The 14,697-nt window shown below is 67.7% G+C and overlaps 1 protein-coding gene, 1 long non-coding RNA gene and 1 other non-coding gene across 3 annotated transcripts; all 3 read left to right on the top strand.

Annotated features, from left to right (window-relative positions):
* Positions 1-123: 123 nt before the first annotated feature.
* LOC121338079 lies at positions 124-2,648 on the top strand. Its single transcript, XR_005952973.1, has 3 exons — positions 124-175; positions 535-748; positions 2,389-2,648. It is a non-coding gene; the product is annotated as an uncharacterized LOC121338079 (long non-coding RNA).
* On the top strand, positions 318-446 carry LOC121338213. The gene has a single exon (XR_005952998.1). It is a non-coding gene; the product is annotated as a small nucleolar RNA SNORA9 (small nucleolar RNA).
* Positions 2,649-5,270: 2,622 nt separating the features above from the next.
* PTPN23 (protein tyrosine phosphatase non-receptor type 23) lies at positions 5,271-14,681 on the top strand. The gene is given in 23 exon segments (XM_041408317.1): positions 5,271-5,474; positions 5,580-5,629; positions 6,124-6,255; positions 6,565-6,645; positions 7,051-7,182; positions 7,347-7,394; positions 7,610-7,666; positions 7,801-7,859; positions 8,423-8,502; positions 8,592-8,706; positions 8,844-8,909; positions 9,014-9,159; positions 9,922-10,230; positions 10,490-10,644; positions 10,723-10,874; positions 11,111-11,290; positions 11,434-12,193; positions 12,196-12,987; positions 13,089-13,270; positions 13,430-13,534; positions 13,623-13,761; positions 13,842-13,955; positions 14,031-14,681. Coding segments are annotated over 22 exon segments (4,389 nt in total). The 5' UTR covers positions 5,271-5,474; positions 5,580-5,593; the 3' UTR covers positions 14,580-14,681.
* Positions 14,682-14,697: the final 16 nt, after the last annotated feature.

The raw sequence follows: 14,697 nt of genomic DNA, 5'->3' as shown, positions 1-14,697 counted from the left end.
ACGCCCATCACTGAGACCACGCCCACATCCAGCCTTCATTGTGATGTCATATTGCCTCAGACCACGCCCCTGTCCCTGTCCCCGCCCACCACGCGTTGATCCCGCCTTCCCCCCCGCATGGCCGTGACGTCATCGCGAGGCGCCGCTCTCTCAGCCATGGCCGCCGCAGCAGCAGGTGAGGGGGCATGGCGGCCCGTGCGCATCCGCCGCCATCCGCGGCCCCCCGGCCGCCAGACCCCCCCTCCGCGGGCCGCGGCACCTCCGATGGCTGCCGGGGCCGCGGGGGGACTCGAGGCTCCCTCGGGAGCGGCTTCCCGCCGCAGGCTCCAGCATGGAGGGGCCTGGCGTGGCCCCTGCCATTCCTGTAGCGCTGCCAGAGCGTCCCGGGGCCGTTTGAGGCCGCTCCCGGCGCTTCCCGGGGGCGGTCATAGAACCCCCGGACATGGCCGGGCTGGTGGGACGTGGGGGGCTGCGGGGGCCCGAAACCCCCGGGCGGGGCTCGGCCGGTGACATTGCTGCCCTCCTCCATTCCAGGCTCCTGCTCCGAGCATCCAGAGGGATTCGGGAAGCCGCCGGGAAGAAGGAGGTGCATCCAAGGGGCCTAGCACCGTAATTAGCCCAGTTTTGGTTAATTGAGGCTACCAAGGCCTCAGCCCCTCGTCTCCCAGGGCTGGGATTCCCCGGGAATGCCGTGAGTGAGGCACGGAGCTCCATCCTGGCAGGAGTTACTGTCCACAGCGCTGCCCAGGTGAGGGGCAGCCCCGGGGGGGCCCGCAGGGCCGGAATGCCGCGGGAACGTCGGGCAGTTCGGCTCCTGGGAGCCTGCCAGGCCCTGGTGTCACCAGCCAGGCCGCGTTCCTGGGCTGTCACCGCCGGCTCCTGCGGTGACACCGAGCTGCCGGTGCCTCCCGGGGCTCCTGCGGGGCCCGGGATCCGCCGTGCCCGGGTGCCCCCGGCCCTGCCCGCCGCAGGCTCCAGCGTGGGGGGGGCCTGGCGTGGCTCCCACCATTCCTGCAGCGCTGCCAGAGCATCCCGGGGCCGTTTGAGGCCGCTCCCGGCACCTCCCGGGGGTGGTTATGGAAACCCCGGACATCCCGGGGGGTCATGGACATCCTGGGGGGGTCATGGACATCCCAGGGTGGTTATAGACACCCCAAACATCCCGGGGCGGTTATGGACACCTGGACATCCTGGGGTGGTTATGGACACCCTGGACATCCCGGGGGGGTCATGGACATCCCGGGGGGGTCATGGACATCCCGGGGTGGTTATGGACACCCCAAACCCCCCGGGGTGGTTATGGACCCCCTGGGGGTAGTTCTGGACATCCTGGGGGGGGTCATGGACGCCCCAAACATCCCAGGGGGGTTATGGACACCCCAAACCCCCCGGGGTGGTTATGGACCCCCTGGGGGTAGTTCTGGACATCCTGGGGGGGGTCATGGACGCCCCAAACATCCCAGGGGGGTTATGGACACCCCAAACCCCCCGGGGTGGTTATGGACCCCCTGGGGGTAGTTCTGGACATCCTGGGGGGGGTCATGGACGCCCCAAACATCCCAGGGGGGTTATGGACACCCCAAACCCCCCGGGGTGGTTATGGACCCCCTGGGGGTAGTTCTGGACATCCTGGGGGGGGTCATGGACGCCCCAAACATCCCAGGGGGGTTATGGACACCCCAAACCCCCCGGGGTGGTTATGGACCCCCTGGGGGTAGTTCTGGACATCCTGGGGGGGGTCATGGACACCCCGGGGGGGTCATGGACATCCCGGGGTGGTCACGGACATCCTGGTGTGGTCATGGACATCCTGGGGGTGGTCATGGACGCCCCAAACATCCCAGGGTGGTTATGGACACCCTGGGGGTAGTTCTGGACATCCTGGGGTGGTTATGGATACCCCAAACATCCCAGGGGGGTCATGGACACCTGGACATCCCAGGGTGGTTATGGACACCCCAAACATCCCAGGGTGGTTATGGACACCCTCTGGACATCCTGGGGGTAGTTCTGGACTCAGGATGGTTATGGACATCCCGGGGTGGTCATGGACACCTGGACATCCTGGGGGTAGTTCTGGACATCCTGGGGTGGTCATGGACACCTGGACACCCCGAGGGTGGTTATGGACACCCCAAACATCCCAGGGTGGTTATGGACACCTGGACATCCTGGGGTGGTTATGGACACCCCAAACATCCCAGGGTGGTCATGGACACCCCAAACATCCCAGGGTGGTCATGGACACCCCAAACATGTTATGGGACATCCTGGCCATCCCGGGGGGGTCATGGACATGCCGGCCATCTCAGGCCCGCTGGGATTTGGTGACAGTGGTGGGGCCCGGGGGCAGCAGGGCCGGTGACATTCCTGCCTTTCCCGTTGCAGGTTCCCTGTGAGGTGCTCCGCATGGATTGAGGAAGCGGGTGCAAGGCTGTTGTGGCCCTAATTAACGCCGTAATTAACGCCGCTGTGGTTACGGAGCAGCAGGAGGTGCATGCTGGGTGTCACCTGCCCTTCCTGGCCGTGCCCGTGTCCCTCAGGGACGTGTCCAGGGGCTGGAGCAGTGGCAGGCTCCCTGTGGGAGAGCCGGGAGGAGTCGGCGACGCCGGAGTCGGAATTAAACACGAGCCCGTGCTTCGAACGCGCTTTGGCTCCGGAGCTTTTTCATTTTCTGTTTGGTAAAAAGGTCCTGGTGTGCCTCGTCCCTGGGCTCACATCCCGTGTCCCTGGTGCCTGCCTGGGTGGCTGCTGGGCCGGGACAGGGATAGGGACATGGAACAGGGATAGGGACACGGGACAGGGACACGGGACAGGGACAGGGATAGGGACACGGGACAGGGATAGGGACACGGACAGGGACACGGGACAGGGACAAGCTGGCTGCGAGGTGGAGCACCGCTCCCAGCTGGAAGCCATGCTCCTGCTGGGATCCCGGGAGCTGCTGGCGTACCAGAACCCATCGAATATCTCTGCTAATGGCTCAAACAATTAATGAATGCATCGGTTAATTAACGGAGCTGATAGTTACGTTAACGGGTTAAATGCACTACTGGAATGTTGTAGCATAAACTGTTCCTGTGGTTGATCCGTGTTGTTGGAACGGCCCTGGGGCAGAACGAGCTGTGCCCGGGACCACCGAGGCTTCCTGGAGCCCCAAATACCCAGCAGGACTCTGGGGGGCCGCGGGAGGCGGGGAGAAGGGTAATTAACGGGGTCATTAATTACAGCACCCCTATAGGGGAGCCTTGTATGGGCTGGGGAGGGGCTGGGCGTGGCCAGTTACCATAGCAACCTCCCCGCCCCTGGGGCGGGGCTTCTCCCTTACAACATCCAATCAGCGGGTGAGGCGTCCCCATGGCAACGGCGCTTGCCCCGCCCCTTGTGGGCGTGGCCGCGCGATCACCTCTTTGTAGGGGCGGGGCGCCGCCCTGGGAACGGGGCCGGAAGTGTCGCGCGGACTCGGTGTCCCGTGAGCCCCCGCGCGCGGTTCCGGCGGGCCGGGCCGTGCCGGGATCGGGCCGGGATCGGGCCGGGCCGTGCCGGGATCGGGCCGTGCCGGGCCGTGCCGGGATGGAGGCCGTGCCCCGCATGCCCATGCGGGGCCCCGGTAATTAGTCACTTCATTAGCGGCGGCAAACAGGCTCCGCCCCGGCCGGCGCTTCCCGGGCCACCGAATTCATGGATGGGGAGCGCCGGGGGCTCCCCAGCCGTTGTGTCGCTCCCCCCGCGGCTTTGCGGGGGACACGGGTGGTCGCACCTTGGGGCCGGGGCACCTTCTCGGTGCCATGAATAAATCCCTTTTCCAGCCTCAGCCATCCCCCGATCCCGTTCCCCGAGCCGTCCGTGGGTGTCAAACTCCCCGCTGCCCGGTGTCCCCGCTGCCCGGTGCCCCCGCTGTCCCCCCTGCCCCGTGTCCCGGTGCCCCCGGTGCCCGGCAGGGCCTCGGGGCCGCTCACCCTCTCCCGTCTCCCAGTTTGTCCTGAAGAACTATGGGGAGAACCCGGAGAGCTACAACGAGGAGCTGCGGAAGCTGGAGCTGCTCCGGCAGGTGAGGGGGCCCCGGGGGCGGCCGGGGCTCCTCCGCCGTGCTCCCGTCCCCCGCTGTGGCACGCGGAGCGGCCCGTGGGTGATCCCGGTGATCCAAGGGCCGGGAGCTGCGGGCTGGGGGGAGCAGGGACAGCTCCCTGTGTGCCCCAGGGTCCCCCAAGCCCGGGGGGCCAGCCCAGCCCAGCGCTGGGATTCCTCCTGAGCAGGAGGGCACGAAGCCTTCCCAGGTGGGATGGGATGGGATGGGGGATGCTGGGGTGGGGGATGCTGAGATGGGGGATCTGGGATGCTGGGATGATGGGATGGGGGACTGGGATGGGATAGGGGAATCCAGGACAGGGTATCTGGGATGGGATGGGATGGGATGGGATAGGATGGGGGTAGGATGGGATGATGAGGTATTTGGGATGGAGGGCTGGGATGGGGGACTGGGATGGGATAGGGGAATCCAGGATAGGGTATCTGGGATGGGATGGGATAGGATGGGGCATCCAGGATATGATGGGGTATCTGGGATGGAGGGCTGGGATGGGATGGGGGATGCTGGGATGGGGGATCTGGGATGCTGGGATGGGATGGGGGATCCTGGGCTGGGATGGGATAGGGGAATCCAGGACAGGGTATCTGGGATGGGATGGGATGGGATGGGATAGGATGGGGCATCCAGGATATGATGGGGTATCTGGGATGGAGGGCTGGGATGGGATGGGGGATGCTGGGATGGGGGATCTGGGATGCTGGGATGGGATGGGGGATCCTGGGCTGGGATGGGATAGGGGAATCCAGGACAGGGTATCTGGGATAGGATGGGATAGGATGGGGGATCCAGGATATGATGGGGTATTTGGGATGGAGGGCTGGGATGGGAGCTCCTGGGATGGAATGGGGGATCTGGGATTTGGTATCTGGGATGGGATGGGATAGGATGGGGGATCCAGGATATGATGGGGTATTTGGGATGGAGGGCTGGGATGGGGGATCCAGGATGGGAGCTCCTGTGATGGAATGGGGGATCTGGGATGGGGGATCCGGGATGGGGGATCCAGGATTTGGTATCTGGGATGGGATGGGATAGGATGGGGCATCCAGGATACGATGGGGTATCTGGGATGGGGGGCTGAGCCAGGCAGGGTGTGACCGTGCCCATTCTCTGAGGGGGAGCTGCTCCAGGAACCCCCTGGGGAACGTGGTCCTGCCTGGGGTGACATTGGGGGATCCCAGGAACCCCTTGGGGAATGGGGTCCTGCAGAGGGGAGTCCCAGGGACCCTTGGGGAATGGGGTTCCCAGTAATTCCTGCTCCTGGGAGAATCCCTGGTTGCTCCCTGTCCTGTGCCCCCTTCCCCCAGGACTGAGATCTTCTCGGGCAAGGCGGTGACACACGAGGACATCAAGTACGAGCAGGCCTGCGTCCTCTACAACCTGGGTGAGCTCCCTGACTCCAGCAGCCCTGGGGCTCCCTGGCCCAAGCCCCCGTTCCCAGGGGTCTTGGGGTGTCCCTGCCCCGCTGAGCCCCCGCCTGTCCCCACAGGAGCTCTGCATTCCATGCTGGGAGCCATGGACAAGCGCGTGTCCGAGGAGGTGACGGCCCCAGCTCTGCCAGCTCTGTCCCTCTGGGCGCTGCCAGCCGGGTGTGACAGGCCAGGGACTGTCCCTGTGCTGGGCACTGGCTGAACCTGGAACCTGTGGGGTTTGGGGCGTCCAGGAACAGGACATGGAGGGGCTGGAGCAGAGCTGGGGAAGGGGGGAGCACCAGGGGGGACTCAGGAGGAGCCCTGGGGACAGCAGGGGACAGCTGGGGGGTCAGGCTCTGCTCCCAGGGAACAGGGCAAGAGGGAATGGCCTCAAGGGGAGGCTCAGGTGGGATACTGGGAATGTTCCTCCTGGAAAAGGCTCTCCAGCTCTGGCACAGCTGCCCAGGGCGGGGCTGGAGTCCCCACCTCTGCAGGGATTGAAAATCCCAGTGGATGTGGCACTTGGGGACGTGGTCAGGGGTGGCCTTGGCTGTGCTGGGGGCTGGGTGGACTCCATGATCTGGGAAGTCTTTTCCAAACCCAACAATTCCATCCCCTCAGGGCATGAAGGTTTCCTGCACCCACTTCCAGTGTGCTGCTGGTGCCTTCACCTACCTGCGGGACCACTTCCCACATTCCTACAGCGTGGACATGAGCCACCAGATCCTCAGCCTCAACATCAACCTCATGCTGGTAGGGACTGGGGGCACGGGGACCCCTCCAGTGTGTCCATGGGGTTTGTGTTCCCTGTGCATCCAAGGGCACAGGACCCCAGTGTCCCCCAGGGGTTCGGTCTGGGGTCTCTCCCAGGGTGGGGGGGCAGGAGGTTTAGGAGGCACTGGGGGATCAGGGAAGGCTCAGTGCCATTCCTGGGCTCTCCCAGCACCCTCAGGATGTGCCACATCCACCCCTTGGGAAAGGGGCTGGAGCCAGGGGTCCTGCCAGGGGTCTGGGCTGTCCCAAGGGCTGGGGATGCTGACATTCCTCTCTGGTCCCTGGCAGGGCCAGGCACAGGAGTGTCTCCTGGAGAAGTCCATGCTGGACAACAGGAAAAGCTTCCTCGTGGCCCGGATCAGTGCCCAGGTGAGCTCCAGGAGCTGCTCCCAGCACAGCCCTGCTCTGGGATCGGGAGCTGGCAGGGACTTTGGGCAAGGGCCTGCAGTGACAGGACACAGGGAAAGGGAGCTGTGGGGGGAGTACTGGGAGGGAATTCTTGGCTGTGAGGTGGGTGAGGCACGGGGATGGAATTCCCAGAGCAGTTGTGGCTGCCCCTGGATTCCTGGAAGTACCCAAGGCCAGGCTGGACAGGGCTTGGAGCAGCCTGGGCTGGTGACAGTCCCTGGCTGTGGTCCCAAACACATCCCTGAGTTCCCCCAACCATTCCTCTGGGTGATCTGAGTCCTTGGGCTGGTGCTGGTGATTCCTTTCCCTGCCCTGGTTCCCCTGGGATCTGGAACCTGTGGAATTCTCCCCTGTCCCTCTCCACAGGTGGTGGATTACTACAAGGAGGCCTGCCGGGCCCTGGAGAACTCGGAGACAGCCTCACTGCTGGGCAAGATCCAGAAGGATTGGAAGAAGCTGGTCCAAATGAAAATCTATTATTTTGCTGCCGTGGCCCACGTGAGTGAGGGGGAGCTGGGGCTGGGGGGCTCTCCCTCTGCTCCCATCCCACCTTGGGATGCTCCTGCCAGCTCTGGAGCAGCCCTGGCTGCTCCCTGGGGTTTTCCTCCCCCTGTCAAAGCTCTCCCTGGAGTTGCAGAGCTCTGACCCCAGTTTTCTTCCAGCTGCACATGGGGAAGCAGGCCGAGGAGCAGCAGAAGTTTGGGGAGAGGGTAAGTGGGGCCGTGTCATCCCATGTCATCCTCTCCAGCCTCTGGATCGGGGTCCTGGCAAGGGCTTGTGTCCTGGAAGAGGCTGGGTACCCTCGTGTCCCATGTGCTGCCAGGGCCTGGGTGCCCTGGGGGGGCCGTGGGGGGCTCTGGCCCTGGTGTCCCTGTGCAGGGCAGGGCAGTGCCCCCGTGCCAAGCCCAGCCCCGCTCTCCTGCAGGTCATCTACTTCCAGAGCGCCCTGGACAAGCTCAACGAAGCCATCAAGCTGGCCAAGGTGAGTCCCTCCCTCTGGGCCCTGGGCTGCCAGGTGCAGCAGGAGCAGGACTGGGCTGGGCTCCAGGGGCTCTGCAGGCCTCTCTGATCCCATCTGGAGCACTCAGACAGCGATTGCCACTGTCACTCCCACAGGGCCAGCCTGAAACTGTGCAGGAAGCTCTGAGGTTCGCCATGGATGTCATTGGTGGGAAGTGAGTCTGTGGGGCACCCCAGGGTGTCTCCATCCTTTTCCAGGGGTTGGGAATGTTGGTGGGCAGGGAGCCTGGGGAGCATTCCCAGTGTCCTGACGTGCCCCAGGCCCTGAGGATGGATGGATGATGGACGGATGGATAGGGATGGTGGATGGATAGGGATGGATGATGGATGGATAGGGATGGATGATGGATGATGGATGATGGATGATGGATGATGGATGATGGATGATGGATGATGGATGATGGATGATGGATGATGGATGATGGATGATGGATGATGGATGATGGATGATGGATGATGGATGATGGATGATGGATGATGGATGATGGATGATGGATGATGGATGATGGATGATGGATGATGGATGATGGATGATGGATGATGGATGATGGATGATGGATGATGGATGATGGATGATGGATGGATGGATGGCTGGCTGCTGTAGGAATTGCTGGAGCAATCCCAGGAGAACCAGGGGGGCTGAGCCTGTTGGAAGCAAGCTTAGGGAAGCAGGAACGCTGCCTGCTCCTTCTCTCCCAGCATCACTTCCCATTTCCAGGTACAATTCAGCCAAAAAGGACAACGACTTCATCTACCACGAGGCTGTGCCCGCGCTGGACACTCTGCAGTCTGTCAAAGGTCAGGGGGGCTTCGGGGGACCCCTGTCCTGCTGGGATGGAGGGCAGCATCCCTTCGGGAGCGGTCCCAGCCCGGGCTGTGTCCCCCAGGTGCCCCCTTGGTGAAGGCTCTGCCCGTCAACCCCACGGACCCCGCGGTCACCGGCCCCGACATCTTTGCCAAGCTGGTGCCCATGGCTGCCCACGAGGCCTCGTCCCTGTACAGGTGTGTCCTGGTCGGCCCTGTGCAGGTGTGTCCGGGCTCCAGCCGGAGCAGGACGGGAGGGGATGGCTGCAGCTGGGGCTGTGGAGCTGCTGGGTGTTTCCCTGCGCTCATGGACTGTTGTGCTCTGTGCCGCCCAGCGAGGAAAAGGCCAAACTGCTGCGGGACGTGATGGCCAAGATCGAAGCCAAGAACGAAGTGCTGGAGTACGTGAGGGGCCCGGCCCTTCCGCCCCACGGTGACCCAGCGCTCCCGAGCCTCTGCAGGGGGGGACACTGCCACCCCTCAGGGACCCCTCTGTGTCCCACAGCCAGTTCATGGACTCCATGCAGCTGGACCCCGAGACCGTGGACAACCTGGACATGTACAACCACATCCCGCCCGTGCTGATGGAGAAATGCGCCGCGCTCAGCGTGCGCCCGGACACCGTGCGCAACCTCGTGCAGTCCATGCAGGGTGAGGGCTCTGGGCTGCCTCTGCTGCCTGCCTGGGGCTGGGGTCCCTGGGGGCTGCCTCTGCTCCCTGCCTGGGGCTGGGGTTGGCATTGCTCCCTGCCTGGGGGTGAGGGCTGCCTCTGCTCCCTGCCTGGGGCTGGGGTCCTGGGGGCTGGCACTGCTCCCTGCCTGGGGGTGAGGGCTGCCTCTGCTCCCTGCCTGGGGCTGGGGTCCCTGGGGGCTGCCTCTGCTCCCTGCCTGGGGCTGGGGTCCCTGGGGGCTGCCACTGCTGCCTGCCTGGGGCTGGGGTCCCTGGGGGCTGGCACTGCTCCCTGCTTGGGGCTGGGGTCCCTGGGGGCTGCCTCTGCTCCCTGCCTGGGACTGGCACTGCTCCCTACCTGGGGCTGGCACTGCTCCCTGCCTGGGGCTGGGGCTGTCACTGCTCCCTGCCTGGGGCTGGGGTCCCTGGGGGCTGCCTCTGCTCCCTGCCTGGGGCTGGGGTCCCTGGGGGCTGCCTCTACTCCCTGCCTGGGGCTGGGGTCCCTGGGGCCAGCATTATTCCCAGGGTGTTGGGAGTGTTCTCACCCATGGCTTGTTCTGTACTGGCATCAATTCCTGAATCCCAAAGCATTTTCCCTGTGGGATGGGAGGGGGGATGACCCCAAGGGCATGGGTGCCCAGGAGCCCAGCACCCAACGCCTGGGCTGCCGTGTCCCTGTCTGGCTCCAGGCCTGGGGCAGGCAGGAGGCGTCCCCACGCCCACCAGCCCCCCGTGCCCCCCCAGTGCTCTCGGGGGTCTTCACCGACGTGGAGGCGTCGCTGAAGGAGATCCGGGACCTGCTGGAGGAGGACGAGGCGCAGGAGCGGAAGCTGCAGGAGCTGCTGGGGAGGGTCCCGCCGGCCCCAGCGTCCCCCCCGGGGCTGGCCGAGGTGAGCAAGGAGTGCTCCAAGTACCTGGAGCTGCACGAGAAGGCGAGCTTCACCAACACCGAGCTGCACCGCGCCATGAACCTGCACCTGGGCAACCTGCGCCTGCTGGGCGGCCCCCTGGAGCAGGTGCGGGCCGCGCTGCCCACCCCCACGCTCTCCGAAGGTGAGTCCTGCCCGGGGGGGCTGGAAGGGCTGTACCTGTACCCCTTGTGTGCCCCCCAGGGGCTGGGGGAGGAAGGGCTGTCCCCCGCCATGTCCCCCCGAGCGTCACCTGGCACTGGCGCGGTCTGCGTCAGCGCGGTGGGGGCTCGCCCGCGGGGAACGAGCGAAGCGGGCGCTGCCTGGGGACAAAGGGGACAGCGGCTGTCCCAGGCAAGGCCTGGCTCCGCAGATCCCAGCCCCTGAGCCCGCCCCACCCCCAGACGACAAACAGGTGCTGCAGAACCTGAAGCGGATCCTGGCCAAGGTGCAGGAGATGCGGGACCAGCGCGTGTCCCTGGAGCAGCAGCTGCGGGAGATGATCCAGAAGGATGACATCACCACCTCGCTGGTCACCGCTGACCGCTCCGAGATGAAGGTGGGCCTGGGGACACCCCTGCGTCCCCCTGGGGACCGCTCTGTCCCACAGCCCCCGGACCCTCCCGTGTCCCGGCAGAAGCTCTTCGAGGAGCAGCTGAAGAAGTACGACCAGCTCAAGGTGTACCTGGAGCAGAACCTGGCTGCCCAGGAGAACGTGCTCAAGGCCCTGACGGACGCCAACGTCAAATACGCGGCCGTGCGCAAGGCCCTGGCCGAGGTGGAGCACAAGTGAGTGAGGAGGGCAGCCCTGGGGGGGCTCAGAGCCCAGGAACAGCCCTCGCCCCCGGGACAGCTGTGGGGCCGCCACCGGCCTGCGTCCCGCCCCACTGCTGGGCTGTGGTGGCTTTGTCCTGTCCTTGTGCACATCCCAGCGGGAGGCAGAGGGTCCCACGGGTGCCTGGCGCTGGGTGCCCACCTTCACCCTGGCACTGCGTCCCGCTGAGCCCCTCCGTGCCCTGTCCCAGGTGGAACACGACCGTGCAGACCCTGGTGGCCTCCTACGAGGCCTATGAGGACCTGATGAAGAAGTCCCAGGAGGGGAAGGATTTCTACACGGACCTGGAGGGGAAGGCGGCCAAGCTGCTGGAGCGGGCCCGGGCCGCGTGCCAGGCCAGCGAGGCCCACCGGCAGCAGCTGCTGGAGAGGTGGGTGGGCACTGAGACCCCCGGGGCTGAGAAGGGCCTGGGGAGCTGTGGCTGGTGGTCTGGGGGCAGGGGGAGTCTCCTGGTGCCCGTGGGGCAGTGGGGAGCAGCACCCCGCCCCACACTGAGACCCCCGCTCTCCCCAGGGAGCTGAAGAAGCAGCCGCCCCCCCGGCCCACGGCCCCCAAGCCCCCCCTGCAGAAGAAGGCTCTGGACGAGGCCGGGGGCCCCGAGGCCGCCGAGCTGGGCTCCCTGGCGCTGTCGGAGCTGCCGGAGGAGCTGCGGAGCCTCCCCCCGGAGCTGCTGCCCGGGCCCCTGGGCCAGCTGCCGCCCCCAGCGCTGGCCGCCCTGGCCGGGGGGCTGCGGCCCGCCGAGCCCTACATGCTGCCGGGGGGGGTGGCCAGCGCCCCGCTGCCCCCCCTGGCCCCCGCGCCCCCCTTCCCGGGGCACTACCGCCTGCCCGGGCCCTTTCCTGCCCCCGGGGGGGTCCCGGGGCAGCTCCTGCAGCCCTCGGCCCCGGCCCCCGGCCCCGCCGCCCCCCAGCTCTTCCCGGCCGCGCCGCTGATCCGCGCCCCGGCGCAGCCGGCCTTCGGGGGGGGCCCCCACGTGCCGCCCAGGCCCCCCTGCCCTTCCAGCAGCCCCCCCGAGTCGCCCTGGCGCCCCCGGCCCAGTTCCCGCAGCAGCAGCAGCGCTTCGGCGCTCCGGGGGCGCAGCTGCCCCCGCCGGCCCCGGCGCAGGCCCCGCTGCCGCCCCAGCTCTACCAGCTCCCGGGGCAGGACCAGCTGCCCGCCACGGGCCTCGCCCCGCACCCGGGGGCCGTGCCCTTCCCCAGGACCCCCGCCCAGAGCGGCCCCCCGGCCCTGGGCGGGCTCCAGCCGGTGCCCCCCGCCCTGCCCTTCTGCCCCAGCCCGGCTCCCCCCGGCGCCCAGCTGCCCCCCGGGACCATGGCCCTGGGTCCCCCCGCGCCCGCCCCGCCCAGCCAGGCCCCTTCCCCCGGGCCGCTGCCGGGCGCCGTGGTGGTGCAGGGCCCGCTGGTCCCGTCCCCGGCGCCGTCCCCGTCCCCAGCGCTGCCCATGCAGCCCCCGGCGCCGCGGCCCCCGCCGGGCTCCGCGGAGGCGCCGTTCCCTCGGCAGAGCCCCTGCCCCGCCGACCTGCTGTCGTCCAGCCCCGAGAGCCAGCCCGGCGGCTCGGCCGCGCCCGGGGGGCTGCTGCAGCCCACCAAGGCCGGGGCACAGGAGGGGCAGCGGCCCCGGGCCGTGCAGCTCATTGAGGCCGACCCGTACGCGGAGCCCGAGCGCGTCCGGCGGCTGCTGGCGGAGCTGGAGCGCTTCCGCGGCCTGGCCGAGCGGCTGGAGCGGCCCGCGCCCGGCGGCGGCTCCGAGCTGGACGCGCTCTGGAAGGAGCTGCAGGAGGCCCAGGAGCGCGACGCCCGGCAGCGCTCCATCGCCATCGCCCGCTGCTACTCCATGAAGAACCGGCACCAGGACATCATGCCCTACGACCGCAACCGCGTCGTGCTGCGCTCGGGCAAGGACGACTACATCAACGCCAGCCGCGTGGAGGACCTGTCCCCGTACTGCCCCGCGCTCGTTGCCACCCAGGCCCCGCTGCTCGGCACCGCCGCCGACTTCTGGCTCATGATCTACGAGCAGAAGGTGTCCGTGGTCGTCATGCTGGTGTCCGAGCAGGAGCTGGACAAGGTGCGTCCCGTCCCGGGTGCGGGGCCGGCGTGGGCGGGTGCCACCGGGCCCTGCGGGGCCCGAGGGTCCCCGGGCTGTGCTGATGTCCCATCCCGCGGCAGAAGGTGCTCCGGTACTTCCCGTCGGAGCGGGGCCAGCCCGTGGCCCACGGGCCGCTGACCGTGGTGCTCACCAGCCTGCGTGTGACCCCCACGCACGTGGAGCGGATGCTGACGCTGCAGTACCGGGACCAGAGCCTCAAACGCACCGTGGCGCACCTCCAGTTCACCTCCTGGCCTGAGCTGTACGCGGGGGGACAAAGCGGGGGTCGGGGGGCCCTGATCCTTGGTGGGGGCAGTTCTGGGACCCGGGCTCCGGGGTTGGGGAGGGTTTGGGCAGCCCTGACCCATCGGGGGGCGGCCTGAGTGCTGAGCCCCCCCAGCGAGCGTGCGTTCCCCCCCAGGGGCCTGCCCGACAGCAAGGGGAGCCTCCTGCGCTTCATCCAGGAGGTGCACGGCCATTACCTGCACCAGCGGCCGCTGCACACCCCGGTCGTGGTGCACTGCAGGTGAGCCGGGCCGGGGGGCTCCCGGGGCGGGGCAGAGGGGCTCCCCCTCCTCTGCCCGCTCTGTCACGGCTCGGGGGTGTCTCCGCAGCTCCGGCGTGGGCCGCACCGGCGCCTTCTGCCTGCTGTACGCCGCCGTGCAGGAGGTGGAGGCCGGGAACGGCATCCCGGACCTGGCGCAGCTGGTGAGGCGGATGCGGCAGCAGCGCAAGCACATGCTGCAGGAGAAGGTACTGCGGGCGGGGGGCTGCAGCGGGGGGGGGGGCGTGGGGCTGCACTCCCCGGGCCTCACCGTGTCCCCTCCCCGCAGCTGCACCTCAAGTTCTGCTTCGAGGCCGTGCTGCTCCACGCCGAGCAGGTGCTGCTGCGCCACGGCGTGGGCGGCCCCAGCCTGGCCAAGCCCCCCAACAGCACCTCCCCCAAGGTGGGTGTAGGGGCGTGCCGGGGGTCTTCGGGGGGCTGTGCCACCGCCAGGGCTCACGGGGCCGCGCTCCCCCAGCTCTACTTCCAGCAGGACCCCCAGGACCTGGTGCTGGGGGGGGACGTGCCCATCAGCTCCATCCAGGCCACCATCGCCAAGCTCAGCATCAAAGCGGGGGGGCCCAGCGCCGAGCCCGGGGAGGGCTGGGGGGCGGACCCCGGCCCCGCTCCGGGCCCCGTGGAGCCCGAGGCGCCGCTGGCGATCCCTGACGGCGTCGTGGATGGTGTTGGTGTCCCCGACCCCGAGCCCCCCGCCCCGAGGCCGCCCCTCCCGGAGGCGCCGGGTGACACTGAGAGCAGCAACCACGTCGGGGGGGAGAGCCCCGAGGGGCCGGGGGGGCCGCCAGAGCCCCCCGCTGCCCCCCCGGCCTCCTCCTCCTCCTCCCTGGAGCTCTTGGCCTCGCTGACGCCCGAGGCCTTCAGCCTGGACGCGTCCCTCAAGGGCAAGCAGCGCATGAACAAGCAGAACTTCCTGCAGGCACAGCCGGGCGAGGGGCTGCGGGCGCCCCGGCCCAGCGACGACCCCCTCAGCATGCTCGACCCCCTCTGGACCCTCAACAAGGCGTGAGGGGGGCGGGGGCCCCCCGGCCCCCAGCCCCACTTTGTTTGACTCCGGGTAGAACTGACTTTTTCAGCTCTTTGCTACTAAAATAAAGCGAGTTTATCTGCAGGGCCGGGCCCTGGTG

This window comes from Onychostruthus taczanowskii, unplaced genomic scaffold, assembly GCF_017590055.1.
Source record: "Onychostruthus taczanowskii isolate IOZ18803 unplaced genomic scaffold, ASM1759005v1 scaffold3, whole genome shotgun sequence".
Taxonomy (NCBI): domain Eukaryota; kingdom Metazoa; phylum Chordata; class Aves; order Passeriformes; family Passeridae; genus Onychostruthus; species Onychostruthus taczanowskii.
Note: the sequence above shows the minus strand (reverse complement) of the source record. Positions and strands in the feature narration are given on the sequence as shown.